Here is a 24651-nt window from a genome sequence, read left to right on the forward strand (position 1 = left end):
GATTTTTTTTCCTGGCTACCAAAATGTTGGGTTGGCAGCATGGGTATTGCGTGCCTTATAGGGGATAATGTAATGACAGGGAAATTAGTGTAAATTTATCAAATTCTAGATTTTGTGTATGTATGTGTATATATATATATATGTGTGTGTGTGTATATATATGTGTGTATATATATTTATATATATATATATATATATATATAATATAAAGATGCAGACACCTTTCACATTTTACCCATATAATGTATTTTTATCTAAACTAGTTGAGGCTACCCCCCCCCCCCCCAGGTTTAATTGGTGTTGTCCTTGGCAGCAGTGTGATAGCAGAGCGAATGCCTTTGGAAAGCGCTTCTCTGATATACAGCAGGGGGGGGTCAGTTAAAATTGATTGGGTACGGGTCCCTAAAGAGTGTCGGTAAAAGCTACACCATAGAACATACCTGTGCCTACAAAATATTTGCTTCAATCAGTCATTTTCTCGGCTTGCCTATTTTCCCTAGAATAAGGCACATTATACTTAAGCTCCCTTCCTTAACATGACTGTGTTTTTTTTATATGAAAGCCAATATTGTCTCTAGCATTTGTCGCGTTAGGTTTTATTTTTATACTTTTTTCTCTTGGTCTTGCACCTTCATTTTTTAAAGCTGCAGTTCCACCTATTTTAACTACAAGCAATAGACACATTCATCTTAGAAATGTTGAATGCCCTAACCTTTCCCAGAAATAACTGGAAGGAAATGGAGTAAATGCTGCCTCATTTATAACTTTTGGCTGTGGCTATAGAAAACAAAAAAGCTTCTTAAAAGGCATAAGGGTTTTGTCTTAAAACTTCACAGGAAAGGCTATGATGACAGATCTGCTCAGATATATTTGTTGTTTTCTAGAGAGTGCAATTAATGGTTTGTCGAAGGACAATATGAAAAAAAATAAATCGCAATGTGTTATGTTGTGAATGCATGCTAGGCTAAACAAAAAATATATGAATAAAATGTGAAATTCATTCCGACGTGCTTCTTATGCATGTTAAACTTTTTGCTGGCCGGATTATCCATTTTTACATGTACATGCAGTTGAAACAGAACAAATGGCAACTTTTGCCATTATTTTTAATAAGTCTAACAGACTTGAGTCTTAGATTGTTGCTAGGGAAAGTAAATATATTTTAAGTTGATTAAAAAAAAAAAAAGGCACTGGATAAACATTATTTAATATAAAAAAAAAAGAGAAGTAAATTTCTTTTTGAAATATTCTAGCCCGTACTTAAGAGACGAGTGCGCACAAGTGGCTGTTCTCAGGTTTTTCACATTCCGTTTCCATGCTGCTTACATTCCCATTCACAGAAAAGCACTCTTCTTTGGAGAGCTCCTGTTATCTGTATTAGCCGAGTACTTACTGTAAGGCTGGAAATAATCACAAATAAGTGTCTACAGATGCTGGAAAGTGTGTGTGTGTGTGTGTATATATATATATATGTGTGTGTGTGTTCAAAATGGACATTTCCTAACTGTTGCCATTTTACTAATATGTTCTTGGACTCTAAGCAGAGACCAGGAAGGCATTGCAGCTATATCAATCAATTGCAATATATTTGTTGTATGAAAAGCACTCCTTATATCTGTAGAATGCCTTTTGCTATAGTTACCAAAAATTGAGTTGATTGCTTTGGTGATGCACCAGGTACTGTAGCTAGGTTAATTCATTTATAGAAATAAAGTAATCAATATATGAGAGACTTATCCATAGATATACATGTGTGCATTTTCTTTAGGGTACATCAATTACTAGGCTTTTTTATGTGTTCTATTAATCTAAATCTGCCTGGTTTGCTAAGTCTTTACTACGCCTAGATCTTAACCCATAGTCATCTATTGTGACAGGTGAATTAACCTAACGGGGGTCTCAATTCCTCTTAAAAGTCGTAGTGCAGCCTAATGACCTTGTAGCCTATGTGCTTGCCCTTGAATCTCCATTAAAACTATACGGACCCTAGACGTTGGGGCTCTCCGTACCGCAAATAGCTGGAGGACACAGTCTTGCCACATATTTAGAGATCATAAATCGGATTTTGACTCCCTTGAAGATATTTTCATTTGATTGACCAGAACTAACAAAGCCACCACCTGCTTCTCCTGACCTGCAACCCCACCCTATGGATGCTGTGTAGAACACATTGCAGACAATGTGTTTGTCTGTGCTTTATTTCTTACATTTCTTGCTTTTATATTTTTTTTTTTTTTTTGCTTTACACCGTCAATATATTCATAAAATTAGAATATTTGTGTCAATAATTAAAAAAGAGTATTGTAGATGTATTAATTGTATATTTTATTATTCTGAAGGAGCAAATCATTGGAAAATTTCAGTGCAGAGGAACTTCAGAGCCTTAAACAAAATCGCTTTGAAGAGCTGCAGAAGTTTAAAAGTCAGATACAGGAACAGGATCAAAAGTGGCAAGATGTAAGTGGAGGAACATCATCGAATGTTCATATATTGAGTCTTGTGAAAGCTCTCCGAATAGCTTGCAGTGTTAATGTATGGACTTTGTGTTTGTATGATTTGCCTGTTGTCCCTTTCTTTCCTTTCTCTTTGCATATGGAAGACTGTATCTCAACCTATTCTTTTCACCCCTCATAGCCCAGGCTTTTGTAAAGTTCTTGTATGCATTGTGGTCGTTTGCAGATTTTTATTTTTTTTTTTAATTATTGTGATATATCATTTTTGTTATGTTTATTATCCTTTTGCTAGGATTTAGCAAAATGGAAGAATCGCAGGAAAAGCTACACATCAGACCTTCAGAAAAAAAAGGAGGAACGGGACGAGCTGGAGAAAATTGCAAATGAAGGCCCTGAAAGATCATACAAAACCTTCAGAGAAATGCGTCAGGAGAGGTAAGACATCGGAAACGGACAACATGTTGTTTTTTTAAAAGAAAGGGTTGCATTAAATTAAGTTAACAAGTCTAGATAAGGATCAATGAATTGACTGTGAGTGGAATCTTTAACAATAGTGTACAGGACAGCTTTAAGCCATCTATGACCTTTAAAGTCAGAGAGCATTAGTGTAATTTTAAGTGAGACAATACATTTTTTCCATTGACACAAAAGAATAAGTGTGCGTTGTCCAATATGTGATATAATTTGAAGATAGAAACATATATAAAAAATCACTGCAATAAAGATATCTACTTTATCTTCATATAGTAGTTATTCTGACTTCCAAATTGTGGGTTTTGTAAAATTGATGAGGGCTTCTGAATTGATGTCACCATTAACAGAAATTTTCCTTTCCTTTGTTTAGTTGGAACTTTTAGTTGGTAGTTTTAAAGTTTCGCTAAACCTAAGTTGAATAATATTTACCAAATATGTTTATTGCAATTGGTTTATTGAGGACACTTCTAATAAAATTGTTTTGCTTTGTTTTAAGGGAGAGCAGAGATCTTGAAAATGTCTACAATGATCAGCACCAAGCAGACCACAGGAGGTTGTATTCCTCAAATGATGATGTCTTTAGTGATGTGACAGGCCTTTCAAAAAGGGCACTGGAGAAAAGTTATACAATAGATGTGCCATATGCAAGAAAAACAGACACTACCTTGCATGTCAATCAGAATACCGAAAAGCAGGAAAGAGACAGTGAAGCAGTTCAGCCCAAAGCACTCCCCACATCCACCAACTATGATGGAGATGCCTCCTACACGTCGAAGACCAGCAACGCTTACACCGTTCTGAATGCTCAGCAGTCAGAGAAAGATGAACCAAAGCTACCCTCTAAGACACTGTCTGAAAAAAGTTACACAGTTGATCTTGATGCACCTTCTACATATAATGTCATTAACTCGATAAAGACCTATGAAAAGCAAGCGCGTTCACCAACCGTAGATTCAAGCCTGCTGGTCCAGCAGCCAACACACAGTACACTGACCACAGAGCACAGATCAGTTCGCGTTTCTGCATCTTTGCCAAGGAGTTACCAGAAAACGGACGCCTCAAGACTATCATCAGTGGTCGCTCCTAGACCTTTTGGTCAACACTCAAGAGGAAGCACCGCACTTAACAAATCCTACACAGTAAGAAAGTCTTTTGAATTAATATTTTTATTTTGATGTATCTGTGGCATGCCCACTAAATTTTCCATGGGAATCATATTATAGAACTATTGGAGGTTTTAACTGGTGTTTCAGGACAATATATTTCTTAGGCATGGATATTGTTCACCGCTTTCAGGAAAATGACTTTGCTTAAAATGATAATGTTGCTTTTATTATACCTTTCTACATGTAAGTACCGTAATCCTCCCAGGTTTGTCAAGTGCTTCTGCTTATTTAAAAAGATGTTAGTCTGTGGAGCAGTCGAATAAAAGGATCAATGTACTCAATGCCACTTTGCAATCTCTGTAAAAGAGCAAATGACAAGAGAATAGGTTGACATGCGCAATATTTTTATTTTAGCTGGATGATTCTCGGAAATACAATGGGGATCTGAATGTGCCAAAGATCGGTTCAACATTCAACACCTATTTTAAAGCTGAAGGGGCTAAACCCACCAGTTCCGTCCAAAGTGAAGATAACACAGATGTCGGAAAAGAAAACCTGAGAAGGAGCCCTTCACCAAGACCCATTATCCTGGATAGTCAGCAAGAGAAGCCTACAATTTCGGAATCAGTTGCTGTCATATCTTCTGCCTTATCAAAAGACTTCCAACAGAATAGGAGTACAGGAGCTCTGGTAAGTCTGCATACGCACAGACACACCACTTGTTGCCAGATATCTGGAGAGGTGCCGCTGCGGAGGGCTCTGTGCTGACATCTGTTGGAAAGAATCTGCTATTTTTAATTTATTTCCCCTAACACTGAAAAAATATGATTATGGTCAGATAAAATATTGCCAAGTAAACTGTAGAAAACATAATGTAGTCAAATTAGTAGTTAATTAAAGGAGAATAGGAACGATGTGTTCTCTATATAGAGAATAAACCTCCGAATAACCAGCCTAATTCCACAAACCTGTATTGTGGATACAAAGTGCAATTAAATCTGACTTCTAGCTTATTATAATTTTTTTTATTTTAAAGATATAAACATCTCCTAAATGTGTATTTAAAAAACAATATATATATTATGCTAAAATGTTTGCAACATTTTTACTGAAGCATAATTTGTACGAATATATATATAAAACCATGTTCTTTCATCTGGGCTTCACAAATCCCGTCCAATTCCTTTAAGGAAAGTGTAGGAATGATTCAAAGAAAAGTAGTGCTTTGTTCCTTAAAAAAAAATAAAAAAATATTTAAAATGATTTAACATTAAATTAACATTAAGATTTTCGGAGACATTGGCAAGTGGTAAACTGCCTGAAGGCATGTGAATAGTTATTGGTGTGTCTCAGACAAACAAAACCGATGAATGCTAAAGTAGCATGTTTTTATTTGGGAGCACAGTCCATTATATATATTTATTCACCGTCTAGACGAAGTTCATGCACCGACAGGCAGAGTCAATGATATCTGTTGGTTGCATGGTACATTGTGTTTGTATACTAATCAAGCATGAAAGTATATGCTCGGCGTTAAATTGTACACTTGCTAGAACAGAACCTGCCAAATCCTCCTTTATTTTATATCACGCTAACTCAAATGGCATGGCATTTTTATTAATCTATAGTCACAAGCAAGTTGTTAGTTCAGTTCGATGTACCGATGAGTAAATGTAGTAATATGACACATACAGCTAGCGAAATGTATCCAGAAGCTTTTATGAATGTAGCGTGTCGGTGGGTAATTACAGCGCATGTCCTATGCAGCCACTCTTTCTTGGTGGATAGACTTTCCTTCCTTTGGAGGTCAGTGATACTGGATACCCAAGTGTTGTACTTCTTTTCTTTTCTTCCAGGACCAGTACAGTGACATGAGAATCAGCATTAACCAGAAACCAGGAAGCAGCAATGACTTTGGGTTTAAAACTAATTGGAATAGTGCTGGGGTTTTTGTAACATCTGTCGATAAAGGTGAGTTACAGCTTAGTGTGTGGGTCATATGCCGACTGTATTTTTTCTTTCCTTTTCATGGTGTAACTACTCTAATGCACCAATTTGTCTTGTAAGCCCTGTAACCCATATTTATTTCACATAACGGACCAGAATTCCATTTTTAAATGTCTCTAGCGATATAAGACAGCAAGGGAAGAAAAAACAAAACGTCATGGCCACTTTTGGAGCACTTTTCAATTATTAGTACTTGGTTTCTTTCATTTTGTTTGTTTTTTGTTACAATTTTTAGCTCAAAACGGAATTGTGGTTGGCTAGGTATCGTGTTTTGGTGTGTTTGTAATGTCAGATTAACATGCACGCAAGTGATCGTATATTTGCGCTTTTGCAGGGAGTCCAGCAGAGTTCTCTCAGCTGCATGTAGACGATGAAATTCTATCTCTCAACGGCACAAAGGTTTCCTCCATGGACTACAGCGAATGGAGGGAAGCCATGGATAGTGCGCTAGAAACTGGAAACCTAACAATAGATGTCAGGCGATACGGCAAGAATGGTGAGTTCCTAATGCTATAACGTGCCAGCAAGGAGAAAACCTGTATGTGAGTTATATAGGGAGATATGTATATAGATCTAAATGTTCAGGTAAAAATCTAGATACACGTGTATGAAGAGAGAAATACCTATGTATGTGTAGAGCTAGATAGATACATAGATATGATGTATTATAAAAGGTTGCAATATACTAACTAAAGGAGAATAAAATGCTTTTGTAAAATCTGCAATGCTAAGCATCTGAATTTCCAGTTAAACAAAAGTATTTCATTCTTTCACTTTGAAAGCTAACATGGCAGTAGCATTTAACTACCTATAGGTATATGAAGATATATACTGGTTATGGTAACACTGTTGTGGTATGAAGTTGTCACATCTGTGACTTACCTGGAGTTTGTGTAAATAGAATTTTGGTGAGGTTGTCTAACACACTAACATCTGTTTTTATTGCATGTGTTGGGAAGGTGGCGTTTTTGCTGAAATCTAACCAATTCCGCTGTTGTGCTTTTGTCTGCTTACTTCATTGCTATATGTTGTCCACTATTTGTATTGTCCTTTTGTTGTTCATTGTTTACCAATTTGCGTTCTCACTTTCACCCTTCACTGTTTGTGTTGCCGCATTTGTTACTTACCAATCAGACTGGTGCAGAGACCCACCTTCCCTGTCATACAAAAGCCATAAAACCCTCAATCTGACCAGTATGGATACCAACATTTTAGGTTCTCCTGAAAGTAAAAGGATTGACACAAGCACGACAAGATCTTCAAATACAACACTGCAAAATGACACCCCTGACTTTGGACGTGTAAGTCTATTTCTTTTTTTTTTTTATGTATTTCTTCCTGGAGCTCTTCCTCTTCTGGAGAAGTGGCATCGTGTTAGGGGTTTGGGGCTAGACATGTGAAGGGGTGGGGTAAGTCTACTAAACCCTGGGAGGGAGCTGGGCAGGGACCAGTGAAGAATGGGGAGAGTGTGGGCATTGCCCACACATTGGTCCTCTGCCCAAAGAAAGAAGAAACTGATCCAGAGACGCGGGGAAGCAGAACTTCACTTGGAGACTACATCTCAAACCTGGAGATGAAAACGGACCTTGGGCATCCAAGGTTTGCCATAGGTATTGGATGTTTTTGTATGTCTTATGATACTGAACACAATACCAAGTGGTACAGTATTAACCAAAAGGCAATGCCAATTCAGTCTGAAAGAGTGTATCTTTTATAGTTTTTGGGAATGGGTAGTCTTGCCTTAATTTCTATTAATTTGTTTTTTTTACGGATGAAGGATAGTAATGGAAAGGGTTTTTTTTTGTCGGATGTAAAGATGCATTTTCCATGGTGCATTAGAAAGAATTATCATTCTGTGAAGAAACTATTTCTGCAAGTCGCATTACAAGTTGAAATCTGTTGTGTTTTTTTTGTTTTGTTTTTTTGTAGCTCAAAGAGGCACGACAGGTGAATGGATTACAAGCTGAGCCTAGTTCCAAACAAAAAGGTATGAAATACACTGTTTGCCTTATTTCCAGCTACTCTTATCTCATTTGTATGGAATGTATGACAACACAGGAATAAACTGTGATTAATACAGTGGAAATACTTTGTTTTCGCAGCTTATTATTTGTTTAAACATCTTCTGACCATATACACCCAGTAATTCACAAGGATGTTTATTTTATCGCATTTCACATTAGTCATTCTATGATGACAAAACTGATTTTGAGTGACAAGTCCTAAGATTAATGCTAGAAACAAAAAAAGGTCTAGTCGTATATCTGGAACGACTTCCTCAGGCTACCAGTGCTCCTGATTGTTGGGATATGGTAACCTCATTTAAACTGATTAATAAAAACCTTTATTAATAAGATTTTAATTGAAAGACATCAAGTATGGGAATCAAAGGTTTACTGAAGGCCAGTCACTTTAAATGGTTAAAACCATCTTTTTAGGGTAATTTTCCTTACTTGTTCATGGTTGTTGTAAGGGATTGGGTTGAGAAGAAAAGGGATAACACGAAATGAAAGTTGAGCCGAGTGCATAACCTACAAGCTATCACACAAAGGGTTTAACGATCATTTTAGATGGTTTAGCCATGTAGAAACAGGTTTCAATTGCCTGTATGTTACAATTCCAATATACTACAAAGGAAGGGCTCTTATCTCACTGGCTGGAAAGGTACACCACCTTATTAACTAAATCTTTCGATATCTGCAGTTAGCAATAGCTGACTATTTTGTGGTTTCTTGTATAAGCCCGCTAAAGCCTTGCTTGTACTTTAACCCCCGTGTTGCCCGAGCACAGAGGCTCCGTATCCTTGTGCCTTGTTTAAATATCTCATGAGTGTGGAGAGAACTGGTACTCTGCGTGAAGATGTCGGCAGATCCTGTTACACAGAGGCATTTGGCATGGCGGTATTTAAGAAATAGTATAGTTTTCCTTTTAGTCTCTCCCTACCATACCAAACATATGTAGTTCGGACAACACAATCTTCGCTTGCTTATCTTCATGTTGATAGACTTGCAGTTTACAAGCTTTGATGCTTTTTTACAGCCGTTCTGAGCTTTTAGAACATCTTCTAAACCCGATCTGTTGTGAGACAGGGGTGTACTGTGCTTCGCAAAGCTTTGTTGCAACGTGTTTGTACGGACGCAGCTACGTTTGGATTTAACTTCATCTGTATGAAGCTATAATGTGAAAAGCTGTGTATCAGCCTATATGGGCATCATGCTTAATCAGTAAGCGATTGTAAGCTTTCAAGATTTCCTAGGCCTCTTCTTCAGTAATATTATAGAGAAGATACTGTTTTTGTTTTGAAAGCTTATAATCTATTACCCTTCAGATGGTACAATAAAGGCAAATGTTTTGCAAAAATGCTCTTTCTTTCCACTAAGAACCACAACGTATTTAGTAATATCAACTCACCAGGTTTTTGCTAGAAAGGTTTAGGATACACATTTTATTCCAGAAAATACAGTGAGAACTGAGAACAAAGGGATGTTTCAGCTAAAATCAGAAATCATACAAATTAGCATGTGCACGCTGTTTTACTGCCTGTTCCTAATGATGATGATGATGATGATTATGACGGGGTTAACTATAAAAAGTGACTTTGCTGATTGGTTGATTCTGTTGGTTACCATGGACCACTTTTCAAATGACGGACCAGAATCACTTTTTATACATAACCCTTGATGTGTTTCATAACATTGCTGTAATTGAATGCTGTCCCCTGCTGTCCTCCTCTTCCTGGACTACAATGATTAATCTGTTGTTGTTGTTTGTATTTTTCAATTAGACACTGAGCCTATTTCATTGAAAAACTATAAAAGGAGGTCACAATTTTTTGAGCAAGGTAACTGCTGTAGTGCTCTCCTAGTGCTAGGCTTTCACCTGGTTCCTTTAAAACTAACAATGGTGATGGGTTCCAAGCCATTTCTCCATCTGGTGAAAGCTGCATAACCCATGTTTTCTTTTCTCAGGGTCACCCGGTTTTTCTTACAGTTCATTGGTCTACCTATGTGGTAAATGGGCTTTCTGTGTTTTAGTGAGAGTGACCTACACCCTTCTTCTTTTTTTTCTAAAGAAAAAGCCTATGTCAGCCGCACACGATGCATACATATAAAAAAAAAAAAAGAGTACAATGTACTAAATGTATAATATTTAAATACCTATATTTAAAATCTTACGAATGTGCAGCCAGGCTATATTTTGTTTTAAACTGAATTTATGGAAATTCCTTAAAGATAAAGATGCCATGTTCTTAATCTGGACCTTTTTAAGCTACATTGTGCTGGTTTAGCAGGCTAGAGGGAGGTGCTTTTAATGCCATCAATTAGAGACGTTTCTTTCAAGACATTTATTACAACAAAACTAAAAACTCAGTGGGATTTGTACAGCCCCTATCCCATCTAAAGCCGGAATGGATCAGTGAATCTGGTGTGCACCCTGCAGCTCTCGCATCAAGTATCGCTGAGTAGAGTTACCAATATCTATGGGAAATTCAATTCGGGAACTTAATTGGGCAATTTATCGATACCGAAATGACTGCAAATATACACGAGGACTCGCCAGGCCAGCGGGCAGGGAATCTTCCTCTGTATTGTGTAAATGGCGATGTTTTCCGCCTCCAAGTTGCCTCGGAACACAGTGAGATTATTTTTGAAAACGAGTAAATATTGGCCTTGGTGCTTCTGCCAGCTAGTAGTCCGGCATGGAGGATAACATAAGGCTCAAGATTAGCAGACAGCACTGTCCAGTGATTTAAATATACATCTAGATGTTTAAACTTCACTTTCATTTTTCACATCATTCTCTAGTCATCGGTTTCATAGTGGGAACTTCCGGGCTCCCATAAGTTCTGCACACCCATCAAGGGCTGAATCATACCACCATTCTCTTTAAAATACAAAATGTTGGAACACAATCAGTGGTATCCTGGTTTTATTTCCATGTGTCGTGGAATGGCATAACCTTGATACAGGAATACGCTTGCTCGTTCCGATCTGTTAAACAATATGCAGAAACGCTGCCAAGTCCGGTTGCATAGCTTTTTCTGTTGTGCTCCGTGTTACTTGTCCCCACTGGTCTAACACGCATGATTTCTTGTTTTGTTTTCCTTGTACTACTATTGTGCTGCGCTGGAATCCAAACAATTGCTTTTTTCCTTTGTGTAAAGCAATTGGAAACAGATTCTCAGTTATGTTATTGTAACGCAGGTAGACAACCACTGAGGCACCAACTGAGGTAGACTATATAATTCCAAGGGCCACGCTTGGGTTTAAAATAGGCCCTGGCACTTTAAGGCCAGTGGGTGATGAATGGCTTACGTTTGGCCTCCTGCTGGATGAATGCAGCTGCAGACTACACTCTTACACTTACAGAATGCAGCCACGTGAGTTCAGCCGGTAGCCGTACACACAGGCGCCATCTGCTGCATGAGCACCAATACCGGAAGTCACCATGAGGCACTGGCCCACCGGGCATTTATGCGATGACCTGTCTTTTGGCATCCTTTCCCCAAAACCAGCTTCCATCCCTTACTTAATATTACCTTCATTCTTTTTCTGGACATAGCAGTCAACAGCAGTTGGTGGACCAAAGGTTGTGGCTTATAATGCTTACGTTGACGTGAATTGTCTTTGCTCTGCTCTTTTGCGATGATTGAATCATGATGTTAAAGCATGCTGTCTTTTCAGTCCTGTTAAACCAGCCTTAATAGTTTATATAATTGGTACAAAACATGTTCAGAAACTCATAGCAACGTTTGCTGTTTTCATTTTTTTTGTTAAGAAAAGCGTTGTTGAAGTACTCCTTGATAACTATATTTTGTTCCCTGTGGATTATAATCTGTTTATATTTTTCCATTACACAGGAAGCCCGGACTCTACAGTTCTTGATGTAAGTTTACTTGAAGCTATTTAATAAGGCTATATACCTGCATATAGACATGAAGTGGAAAAACTTAAATGATTCATAAATTATATAGATTAAATGCAATGTTTTTCAAAATACTCCCGGTTACATGCTATACTTTAAAAAGGCCAAAAAGCTAAATAAAAGGCCCTATCCCCTAGACACAACCCCAATGTCTCTCTTTTTGGACATTTAAAATGTTGGGAGGTATGCAAGTGAAATTACTAGTAAAGGTATAAATAACAATATATGTGTCTTGTGTTCATTTGTAACAGTGACTAGTACATGGCTTGTTCCCGTAATGTATCAAAGGGCTATGCAGTTAATGGCACAATTGGGTTCAAGGACATGCCTTCTTTGTTCTGCATATACATTTACACGTATATGCTTTAGGAATGTATAGACTAATTGTAGATGAGTAAATCTATAAACACACATGTATAATCTGTAATGTTTTTTAATCAGGTGACTGTGCCGACTATGAATGCTTCAACCAGATGGTCATGGGATCCAGAGGAAGAAAGAAAACGGCAGGAAAAATGGCATAAGGAGCAAGAGCAACGGCTTCAGGTAATTACTTGCATGGTGCCAACTGTAGGCATGCCACAATATACATGGTTTTCAGGATCTCTTCAATAACAGTTGTGAACTACTCGGTAAATAAGTCATTCAAATGTATCTACCTGACAATTGAAGGACTTCCTGATAACTTCTGTATAATAATGTTTGAAAAAATTCTTTCTAGGAAAAATATAGACGTGAACAAGAAAAGCTTAGAGAAGAATGGGAGCTAGCACAAAAGGAAGCGGATCAGGGCAAATCACATCAAGTGGATGAGGTTGGGAGACTTTCCTGGCACTTTTTTGTTAAATGCTGTTAAGCCTTTTTGTCAACATTACTGTCTTTTATTTGCTTGTTAGCAACTGTGCATATGAGGCGGCGGGAGAGCAGAATAGTTCTGTATTATTATAAACAGACACTGCCTGGTCTGTTAGATTTGCTACGGAAGCAGAGGCATTATGAAACACTCATCCACCAGACAAGCCAGAAGACCCCCGCCGATACCACCACTGCAAGGGATTCTGGTTAGGTAGCCCTATATGTAAATAATGCCAACAATGATCATCGTTTTGCCTCTTAATCCACTATGTATAATGGACCCCTTGGAGAGAAAAATGTCTGATCTACTAGACAGCCTTTAAATAAACCCGGGACAGAGGTGCAGAAGCCCGATCACCACTCATGGACGCTGTTTCGTTCTTAATGGGACTCATCAGTATGAGGGTGGATAATGGCTTATGGGCAAAAAAGAAAAAGGTGATCATTGTTGGCCTTATTTACATATACCTACCCAGCATTACGGGATTTCTGTGGGAAAAGCAGGTCTTTTGGCTTGCTGGTGGAAGTGGATGAGTGTTTCATAATTCCTCTGCTACCCCTTAACTTAAAGTTGAAGGGTTTTTCATCACCCTACCACATTGTGTTTTAGATTTGGAAATGTTTTAATGCATTTTTGTATGTTTGACAGGAATATACCATTCTAAAATCAAACACCAGCGTTACATCACATGAGCCTGTGCAGTCTTACTGGAGGACAGGGGCATCTGACGATCTTTTCAGCAGTGAAAGGGAGAACGCAGAACAAGAAAGACAGAAAGAGGAAGCTGACTGTCTTAGAAAAGAGAGAGAAGAAGAAGAAAGATTGCGTTATCTTGAAGAACAGAGGCGTCAGGCAGAGGAGGCAGAAAGACAAGCTAGAGAGGAAGAAAGGAGACGTCGAGCCAGAGAAATTGAAAGAAAACAGCAAGAGGAAGAACAGAAGAAAAGAGAAGAGGAACTAGCACGTCGTAAAAGAACAGAAGAAGAAGAAGAACATCAGAGAAGAGAAGATGAGCAGAGGCGTAAAGAAGAGAGTGAAAATCTCCAACGGACATACATGAGGTTTGTATTTGAAAAGACAGATTGATGTGTATCATAACCATACGAACAGAATTAACATGTGTTATCTTGCGGTTTATAAATATGCACGAGTACCACCAGTGACTTGCTAGTCAATACTTGCTACACAAAAGTTTAAATATTACAAACTAATTATTTCTATATGTTTTTTAGAACCAATTACACAAGGTTTTCCAAGAATTTTGATGAGCCAGACTATAGCAGGTTAGTAGGTGTTGCCGAACACTGGTATAAATAAGGCGCTGCATTTGGTAACTGGTTTCTTACTTTTTAGCAATTTAAGCTATTTGTATGTGTTAAGGAATATTTACTTTTCACACATTAGATGTCACCCTTCCGAAAGAATCCATGGCTCTTTTCCTATTCTGATTTTTTTTATTTCCTATAACATGTTTATCGGTTTTTGATACTTTATAGTAAATTGTTAAACTGCATTACAGTGTTGTCCTAAATGTGTATTTTAGGAGTCAAAGCATAGTCAAGGATTCTTCAGATTCCAAGGAATATCCGACACATGGAAATGGTAAGACTCATTGAAGCTTATTTCTTAAGGTCTTTTGTTAAACACTTTCCAACCAAATACTAAAATATGAATTTCTCAACCTAGTTTGGACAAGTTTGTTGTCTTTGCTGTTGAGATCTAAATCAATATTGTGGCATTCAATAAATTATTTAACACACACACACACACACACACACAATTCTCTTAAATTGCTCTACCTCCTGATAATAATGGCTTAAAGAAACATGCATATTTTCCTAAAAATGGTGTACTATGGCACATTTTATTCAGTGTGGGAAAAATACATATTAGGACTATTCTCAATAAAAGGCTCTTGTTAATCTGTGCCATGTTTGTAATCCCTGTATATCGGCCATATTACAGCCGGATACCTTCTCTGTATAGCGCACCATGAACATCCTGACATACAGTTTATGGGTAGTCCACTAAAATAGTTTGCGCGCGTGAAGCATTAAGTTATATTGCTTAGGCTGGCAGATCATTACGGAAGTTGATCAGGCTAGCAATGCAATTCTGTATGGCAAGTATTTGAGAAGGATTAAATAATTCAGCTAAAACATGTGATGTAGGTGATTATGTAAAGCCGTCTTACGGTTTTGCAAACTGGGTGACTGAAGATGAACAAACCAGAAAACCAAGCACAAGGATACAGCCAAGTAGCTTCACCTCAGAAGCAGAAGTCCAGAGAAAACAAACCGTCACGCAGATGCGACATTCTTACGAAAGCAGAGGTAGAGGATAGCTTTGCTGCTTGGCTTCACTAGATCATGAAATAAACCCATGTGCAATTTCCTACCTGAATCTTTTAATCTTGGTTGAACCTTCCAAATGAATTTAGCTTGTGCTTTCTGCCCTTGCTTTGTCCAGTGCTTAGGCGCGTTTGAGATTTGCCTCTTGGTGACGACTATACCCGACGTTAGAACTTCTCTCACCTTCTGCTGTTAGGTTGTTAAGATCTTGCAGCATGGCTGTCTCTTAATCACCAGATTGCTGACTGGCTGTATGAGCTCTTAGGGTGCGTGGTATATTGCTTTCTAAAATAATGCCACTCTTAAAGCTGCAGTTTAATGAAGCCACTCAATTCAGTAATTGCCTTTTTATTGTGTGCTTTGTAGGGGAGCGGGATTTGGATGACACTAGGAGCGAGGGAGAGTCTCACCCAAGCTTATACAAGGATCAAGGGCAGAGTGGCGCAGAGCTTGAGAGGCAGCGGATCATTCAAGAAATGAGAAAGAAGGCCCCCCTTCATAATGACAACAGTTGGATCAGGCAGCGCAGTTCCAGCGTTACTAAAGATACATCATCTGTTCCAAGTTTTATGAGAAGGTGATAACTGTTGGGCAAAATAATTGGGCTGTGTGGGTCCTGTGTGTAAGGTCATTGATTTTATTCCATTTTCTAATTAAAGTGCAGTTAAAGGGACACTACATTGTCCCATACGGTCTTTGTAAGTTCTTACCTTTTGGAGAAGCTGCAGCTCTAGGGGTCCTCTGTGATAGTTTTGTTCTTTTGAGCAGTAGAGTGTAGATGAACTTTCAATTCTTTTATTTGTGCTGGAATGTTCCACACAAATCAAATTAGGTATGGCTGCTTCAGGGGCAGAGGGGCAAAGGCAGGCTGCTTCAGGGGCAGAGGGGGGCACAGGTAAGCCGCTTCAGTGGCAGAGGCCTACCCTTGTCAGGCTCAGTATATAGTGATGTGGGTTATGCTGTACTACCATAAATAACTTTAGTTATTCTAGTTTTTTCCAGTTGACATACAGGTTACAAATTTGTGCAATAAATATTCTTGCCATCATTCACTTCAGGGGATTCTGGGTAGGCATATGCGAACATTAACAGCGATCACTTTTTTGCCTCTATATCCAATTTATACACAATCCCTTTAGAGCAAATGTCTGCTGTACTAAACAGCCTTTAAACAAAGCCGAGGAAGGAGGTACAATAGCCAGATCACTCATGGACAGCTGTTTTGTCCGCAATGAGACTCAAAGCTAAGTGGTAACTGAAATGTATGTGTGGGTAACTGTGTTTGCATGTGATTAACTAGGCAAAATCCTTCCTCCTTGTTAAACATTTTATTTAATTTTTTATTCATTCAGAGGGGACTCTTTGGATAACTTAGACTCCACATCTGGTTCTTGGAGACAATCTTCTTGGGCGAATCAGTCTGGTTCATACAACTCCCTGTCATCTAGTCAAGACTTCGGTCGTCCTTCTTCTCAAGTCGTTTCCACTTCAAACCGCACCTACTTGCGCAACCCATCCTCCAGTCTGCAGCAGAACTCATCTGGCTCAGTCAGAAGCGCATCTCTTTCGCAGTCATCTGTGTCTTCTAGTTTGCCTCGGACGCAGGCCTCAACACAAATGTCTAGTCAAACGCGAAGCAAGTAAGCAAAATTGTTGTGTTAAATGTACAGATTACAAGAGCAGAATGGGAACTTGATTATTGAATAACTATGCAGTAGTCTTCCCATGCCTTATACACGTGGATAGTGGTGCAAGACCTGTTTCAAATTGAAAGCAGGCACAAATTGGATTTTTGTTACGGTATATTTTTTTTTTATAAAGACTACAATCAGAGGAAAGGCCTTGGTACAAATACCTGTTACAGCTGGAGGAATGTGAAGTAGAACTTGCATAAAGGGAAATTAAAAAGTAGAAAACTCAGCACTCACTTTGCTTCATAAGCTCTATGAGTAAACGCCCGCATGGGGGTAAATGGGCAATGGGCGACTTTGGTGCTACCTTGGAGGCACCTTATTTACTCAAAGTACCCTTTGGAATCCAATTACCCCCGACCAGATTTGCTTTGCACAATAAATCTAAAAAAAATAGAGGAGAGCAAAACCTAAAAATTATAAAAATTGAGACTCACAGGTTGCTGCTAGAATAATAATGACCAATAAGTACACAAAACAAAGCAAGAATTTAGTGCATACCCAACTTATACCATTCAAAAACACCTATCGGAGGCAAAAATAGTGGCCACTATTTGGCCACACTATATGGCCATCTATTGCTTAGCCCACAACTGTGTCAAAGTATCCCAGGTTCGGCGAGTGCTCTCTAATTTTTCATGGCTATATTCAGGGCCGGCCGAAGACTTAACGCCGCCTGGGGCGAAGTTTAAAATGCCGCCCCCCGCCGACACCGGGGGGGGGCGGCATTATCTACCCCCCCCCACCGGTACTTACCCTTAAACAGTCCTGCGGCGACTCTCCCTGTGATGCCACGGTGCCGGCTTGTAATGCTGAGCGCCGGAAATTTACGTCACTTCCGGCGCTCTGCATTACAAGCCGGCACCGAGACCGAACAGGGAAACTCGCCGCAGAGGAGAGAGAGAGGGGCGCCGAGCGGGTAAGCGAAAACCACTCGGTGCCCCTCTCTCTCTCCTCCGCTTCAAAAAAAACAAAAAAAAAAACGCTTGGGGCGGCAAAGTGCACTGCATTTTAACCCGAATAAGACCCTCATACAATGTAAAGCCTTCTCGATACCATAATGAGAAGGCTTTAAATTGCTTGAAAGTCTCTTGGGTTTAAGGAATGAATTATTGCTTTGTTTTCTGTAAGGGACTTAGTTACAAGCGGGAAAGGAGGCAAAATGTTAAAACAAGAGGTCCTAATCTAAAACTGGAGGGTCACGGGCTTAGATGTAGCGTAAGAAGGTTTTACTATATTTACAAGATGGTAGATACTTGAAAGAATCTCTCATCAGAAGTGTTAAAGGGTAATACAGTGAGAGAATTTGAACATGCTTAGGATAGGCATATAATGAACCTAAGACCAGATCAGGGACTGATTAGGCTTTGCGTCTTTACATCAGGCATAAAGGGGCAGACTAGAAGGTCTTGAATGGTTCCAATCAGCCATCAGAATTTTTTTTTTTTCTTTTTAACAGTTTTCCCTTTATTACGTTAATTGAGAAACAAGTCTTTATTCCCCCAGATCGCAGATCATGCTGCACAATGACTCACTTTCTGATGTTTTTTTATTTTTAATTTTATATAATATGTACTTATTCTCCGATAAAGTATGCATGGGTTTATTTATCTTTCTGATCGGTATTGCGTTCCAGAAGTTTCTTAGACTTCAAAGAAGGGCTCAGTCATGTTCTCGTTCTGTATCTAGGTCAGTGAGCGGCAAGAAGTTGTGCTCATACTGTAATAACAGTTTGGGCAAAGGAGCAGCCATGATCATCGAATCTCTTGGTCTTTGTTTTCATTTACATTGTTTTAAGGTGAGAGCACGGGGAAGTCAAATGAATCCCCGGAGCACATTATTAATAGCTGCACTATTCATTTTGCTTGTTTCAGGCAATCTCCATTGAAACAGACCAGTTGCATATCTAGAAAGCAACCTACACTTTTCCCAAGACTCTAAATATCTTTGCTTACAAAGTTTCCTTATGCTTTAAAAAAAAAAAAAAAAGGATAATCTGGGATAGACAGTTATTATTCCTTATAGAACTCAAATTTATTGCAAGAAAAAAAAGTTGGAATAATCAAAGCTATTTTGAATATTTGTTTTATTATATAAAGCAGTAGCTTGTTATATAAATATAATAGAAGTAAATTAAGTGGCTGTGGGAAATGATGCCAATAAGGATACAATTTCCTCGCCAACAGCGACACACGGGTCACTTTCCAAGGAATAAATAATCTAGATGTGCAGGTTATTTTCATGGAAGATTTCTGTATATTTGGTGCCAAATCGTACGCATACATCGAGCTTGGTGGCTTATGCTGGACTTCCCACCTAACGCAATTTTTTTCCCTCCTTTCTCCTGCCTATAGCTATAACAAAATTTGAGCACGGGGTCTACTGCCTAATCACTAATTAATTATTAAATCTGCTTTGCCGGCTGCTTTCGTAACTAACTTTTACGTTGGATTTGTCTAAAACATCTTGTGTCCAGGGATGAAGCGTGCTGAATTTTTGTAAAACATTCTGTCTTTCTCTCCGAACGTTTCTGAACAGTGTGTTGCCTGTGAAACAGACCTTGGAGGCAAGCAGTCCGGAGCTGAAGTCCGAATCCGTAACAATGATCTGTACTGCAACAGCTGCTACATCAAATTCAAATGTAAGCTTGCGTGAGAAGGCTAGTGAAGCTGTAAAGCCTTGTCTGCTCTCCAGATATATATGCAGGCCCAGAATAAATGAGGATAAATGAAAGATGCATCGCTTGCCAGTTTAGGTTTTATTTGGCGAAACACATAAATACAAAGCATAAGCTTACATACTACCAATGCAGATCTGCAATAAGCAGGGTATTTAAATTCAGCTATGCTAGGTGAAGTTTTATATTGTACATATGTTTTTTGTGTGTAATATATATGCACATTTTTTTAATCTTATTTTGGTTTTTGTTCACGTGGATGCATAAAAAAATCTTCAGCCCTTTTCAAAGTCTTTTATTTAAAATAAATGTAGAACTTCTCTTCTTCTCTCAAGCTAGTCTCATTAGCATCATATAACTGAAGGCTACCATTGACGGCATCTAATCAAACATGGTGCTGTGTCTTTGTTTAGACATAGTTTTAATGAGCATAACTTTGACCTGTGGAAATAAACACATTTAATAGCACTCGGCAAGCAAACAATTCATGGTACTGGAACTGGCAACTTATAGTAGAGAGTAGACTTGTGCATTCGTATTCGGTTGGACATGAAAAGGAACACGAAGGGTGCGTTTTCGTTGTTCAACCCGAATACCGGCGGCAAAACGTAGACGAAGATTGCGTTAATAATTAATCTCAAGACTATTAGTATGCAAATATAGTTGTGTAGTGTTTTTTTCCACTTTACGGAGATCAAGAATCTATGAAATCATTTGCATTGAAGGCATGTCCCTGACCGTTGCTAAACTTTTATGCCTTTGCACCATAGTTGATCTTTATACATAAACCACCAATGTGTTTCTCACTGCTTTATTTAATTCCATGAGCATTAATTTGGCTTTCTTCTCCTAACTTGACAGCTGGACAGCCAACAGCCATGTGAAAACATCATCAATGCTGAACCACTTCTACAAATTGCAGAAGAGGATGGATCAGATCAGGATGTGAATGTCTAAGAGCCATGTGTTATCTATCACATAGGACGTAGTAATTGCCTTTTCTTTTGTGTTGTATTTATAGGAAGGTAATTCTCTTTCAGTGTTCTGAATGTCTGAATTCAGTATGTAAAAAGACAGCTTTTATTGTTAATTTTTGAACTATTTCTGAGTCTTTCAGCTGTTGTGAGTTTCCAAGGGTGTCTGAATGGGTTGTTTTTTGTTTAAGAAAAAAGCTATTTAAAAAAGCTGTTTAAAGTTTAATAATGCATTGGCTATCGCTGCCTTATTCTCTGTTTGTGACACTATAAGGTCCACAAAACGAAATGACGTTAAATTGAAATGCACTCTAACTTTATATTTTGCTTCCATAATACATGTGAACATCTATAAACCAAATGGAGGTGTTTACCTGCTTTGCGGTGAGGGTTAGGAATGCTACAAACTCTGACTCGCTTTCCTGGAAAAATCTCCTTGCAGAAATCAAGCAGTAGAAAAAAAAAAAAGGATCTCCATTAATGTTTTCGAAAATTGTTGAGGAAATGTTTATTTTCCAAAAAAAACGATTTCTGTAACTAAATATTATATTTTCTGATTTACTTTTGTAAATAAAATTATTGTGCCTGCATTTGCATCTGCTTATTTCGTTTCCCCTTCGTTCTTTTTTTCTTTTTTTTTTTTTTTTTTAAATCGCTTGTACCCTATCTGCTGCTGGACTATTGGGGAGGTCTACAAAATGATTGAACACGTTTCCCAAGTTCCTGGCAGCGTGTAGAATTTGTCATTCTAAATTTCACATCTACCTGTTAATTTTACATCTACGTGTAGTAGATCATACATTTGTTTAAAAAAAAAAAAAAATCCTAGATAGAGGTTAGCAGCTCAGATTTAAGGAAGTACAGTATAATGAAATCACTAGTTTGCTGGTTTAAAAATGCATACCACCAAAGTGTACCTCTTTAGCTGAGGCATTCTATCTTTGGGGACCCAACTCCTTCCACTGATCCTTCTTTATCCACTGATGTTCCTCTTTTCTATGAGATCAGAATATTGTTTGTAAGTGTTTTGTAGCCCTAAAAGTCACAATAATATGTGAAGATGGTTAAAATGGATATATCAATTATATTATTCTATATCAATAATTTATATACTTACTCCATTACGTATATATACCGTATATTCCGGCGTATAAGACTACTTTTTAACCCGTGAAAATCTTCTCAAAAGTCGGGGGTCGTCTTATACGCTGGGTACTAAAACTTATCGAGCCGGACTGGAGAATCGCAAATCTCTAGGGGAGGGGCGAGCGGAGAAGCCGCCTCCCCTGTGCCGGTCTTCATGGGCGCGCCGAGGTAGGTGCAAGATCGTGATCACGACCACCCTCTAACTAGCTTGAGGTCTGGCAGGGTTAGGATACAGATCCCCTGCAGCAGTGCAGAGGGGACCTGCATCCTACTCTCCGATACGCTCAGACAGCCTCCCCTGCCGGCATTTTCCATGGAGGAAGTGCTGGCACGGAAGGTTGTCTAAGCGCATCGCGCAGATGTTCACTGGCAGCGGCGATGCGCGGAAACCCCCCCGCTGCCTGCACGTCTGCTCGGTGTGCTTTAACAATCTCCCTTGCCGGGAATTCCCACGGGGGAGTGCCGGCACGGAAGTTGTATACCGTTAGAATAGATGTCCCCTGCCGGTCCCGCAAGACACCCGGTACTCCGGGAGTCTGCACTGGTAAGTCTAGAGGAGGGGGGGACATCTCGGGGGGGACACAGAGTGGCAGCATATCTCGGGGACACACCCACACAGAGTGGCAGTGTGTGTAAAGGCAGGGGGGTGTGGTGAGGGCAGTGTATAAATGTGTATGTATGGACAGGTGTATGTTAGTATGTGTGTGTATATATATATATATATATATTAGTGTGTGTGTAAGGGCAGTGTATGTATGTATATGTCTGTGTATGGGCAGTATATGTGTGTTTGTAAGCTGGTGTGTATGTGTATTAAGGAAGGGGTATGTGAGGGCAGTGTATGTCTATACATGTGTGTGTGGACAGGCATATGTTAGGGAGAGCTGACCCACCCAATCCAAGCAGGCTTTGTATACAACAACCAGCCAATCACCAGTAAGGTACATCGCTTGCCGTGATTGGCTGGTTGTATACTGGTTAGAGGGGTAGTCTTATATGGCGAGTATAGCCCAAACTCTATATTATAGCCCAGTTGTCTTATACGCCGGAATATGCGGTACAGCAATCAACAGATTAAAGACACATAAGAAGTCTTATGCCTCCCAGGCACACCCTCCTAAGACAAAAGTGACTATCTTAGCCATTTTTAATGTTTTATTGCTGAAAAGAATGGAGACCGCAATTTTTCATCCTGGAAAAAACTGTCTCCCTTTTAAGTTTAAAAAGCGATATATATTCCAACCAGCTCCAGCTCCAGCTCTGTTTTTCAAAAACTGTGTGGTTAGTTTACAAACTCGTGATCATGTAACACAATACTTCAGAGATTTTACTTAATGGTAGCCAAGAGCTATTATTCTGTAACTCTCAACTATATTTTAGCTCCTCGTGATGAGATCTAAGACATTTTGTGGGCTGACAGAGCAGGAATGTTCCTGATATGAAAACAGGAAATTTATGGCAGATTTATTTTAGAATTACTTGTATAAATCGCAAATCTTAGGGGATATTTCAGTGGAATTGCAGAAATAAGAAATCGTGGTACTAGTGGTTAGATTAATACCATATTGCATCTTTAAGAATGTGTAATTTATGTTAAATATTCAGTTGGCAAATTATAAACCTAGAATAACCTAACCAGATGTGGTGGAATCCTTTTAATGAAATGGAAAAATAAAGGGCAGAAATACATTTTGGAGAATACTGGGAGCACATAAAAAGTGCAAAGCAGATGGAACAAATTGCTTGAATCTTGCTTGACATGGTTTGTGAAAAACGTGAAGTTTGTTAAAAGCAGTGGCGACTCTAGAAACAATATATAGGGGGGCACACAAGATACCACAGTCAAACTGGGGGGGCATTAATAATTTCCAAAAGTAATGTGCTATGGAATTATACTTTTGTTATTGGGCTAAAATAATACTTGATCATTCAACATGGGAAGCCAGAAGCCACAACTGAGTGCGACTAATCCTTGAAATAAATATTATAACACAATAAATAACTTTTCCACTAAATGATTTCAGGGCCTTGAACGTTTTGTCCCCTGAAGTCACTACAACTTCAGGAGGGCATTTTATCTCTGGATAAATATAAATTAAATAATTCCTACTGTAAGTTAAGTGCCAGGAAACAGATGACCAAACACACACACACCAACACAGGCTCTGTCACACCGACACCCAGACACACACACCAGGACAGGCTCTGCCACACTCACATCCAAACACACACCCTAGGACAGGCTCTGCCACACTGACAACCGAACACACACACCAGGACAGGCTCTGCCACACCAACACCTATAAACACACAATTGAGGACAGGCTCTGCTACACTGATAACCAAAAACACACAAACAGCAGGACACAATCTACGTCACAGACGTCTACATCAGGATGGATTTTTCACACTGCATTGTCATTTATACCCCCCTTAGTGTTTTTGCCCCATGTGTATTGATGCCCCTGCTGCCTATATATATTAACATTAGTCCCTGCTGCCGATAGCAGGTATAGATCAACACATTAACACACAAACCAAGCTATGCATGTATAGATCAACTGAAATTCACTTGTGATCTCAGCACTGAATGTATATATCAAATAAACAGAATCAGACATACAAATCCTGTATTTGCAGGTATACAATAGTATATGAAACATAGCATTGCAGGTATAGATCAAATAAATACATGGAAACAGCATTGCAGGTATTAATCAACTGAATAAGACATACAAACACTGTATTTGCAGGTATACATAAATAATGTATGAAAAACCAGCTTTGCAGGTATAGATCAATTGGAATTCACATAAAAACACATAATTAAAAGGTATATTTAAAACCCCCTAAATTACAGGCATAGATCACAGGTTGCACACCCCAAAGCCAGCCCTGGCGTCCACACAGCAATCACACTCCTATCATACCCAGGCAACCAGTAAATGCTGGTACCTAGGAATGATGGGACTGTGCTTGCTGTTAGCAATC

At 38.8% G+C, this 24651-nt stretch overlaps 1 protein-coding gene across 1 annotated transcript in view; it reads left to right on the top strand.

Moving 5' to 3' along the window:
* The window catches only part of LOC149299874 (LIM domain only protein 7-like), a 65138-nt gene extending 44714 nt beyond the window's left edge, over positions 1-20424 (top strand). Inside the window, exons 13-33 of the mRNA XM_089485838.1 lie at positions 2340-2457; positions 2746-2888; positions 3424-4066; positions 4448-4723; positions 5890-6004; positions 6375-6536; positions 7256-7341; positions 7970-8027; positions 9825-9881; positions 11901-11926; positions 12407-12511; positions 12687-12779; positions 13470-13882; positions 14054-14104; positions 14365-14423; positions 14993-15154; positions 15539-15749; positions 16525-16812; positions 18553-18661; positions 19402-19504; positions 20402-20424. Of these exons, the coding sequence (XP_089341964.1) occupies positions 2340-2457; positions 2746-2888; positions 3424-4066; positions 4448-4723; positions 5890-6004; positions 6375-6536; positions 7256-7341; positions 7970-8027; positions 9825-9881; positions 11901-11926; positions 12407-12511; positions 12687-12779; positions 13470-13882; positions 14054-14104; positions 14365-14423; positions 14993-15154; positions 15539-15749; positions 16525-16812; positions 18553-18661; positions 19402-19504; positions 20402-20424 (3301 nt within the window). The remainder of the gene's footprint in view (positions 1-2339; positions 2458-2745; positions 2889-3423; positions 4067-4447; positions 4724-5889; positions 6005-6374; positions 6537-7255; positions 7342-7969; positions 8028-9824; positions 9882-11900; positions 11927-12406; positions 12512-12686; positions 12780-13469; positions 13883-14053; positions 14105-14364; positions 14424-14992; positions 15155-15538; positions 15750-16524; positions 16813-18552; positions 18662-19401; positions 19505-20401) is intronic.
* The last annotated feature ends 4227 nt before the right edge of the window (positions 20425-24651 follow it).

The sequence above is a fragment of the Sceloporus occidentalis genome, unplaced genomic scaffold (genome assembly GCF_023333645.1).
Source record: "Sceloporus occidentalis isolate IW3139 unplaced genomic scaffold, rSceOcc1.0.p SCAF_27, whole genome shotgun sequence".
Lineage (NCBI taxonomy): Eukaryota > Metazoa > Chordata > Lepidosauria > Squamata > Phrynosomatidae > Sceloporus > Sceloporus occidentalis.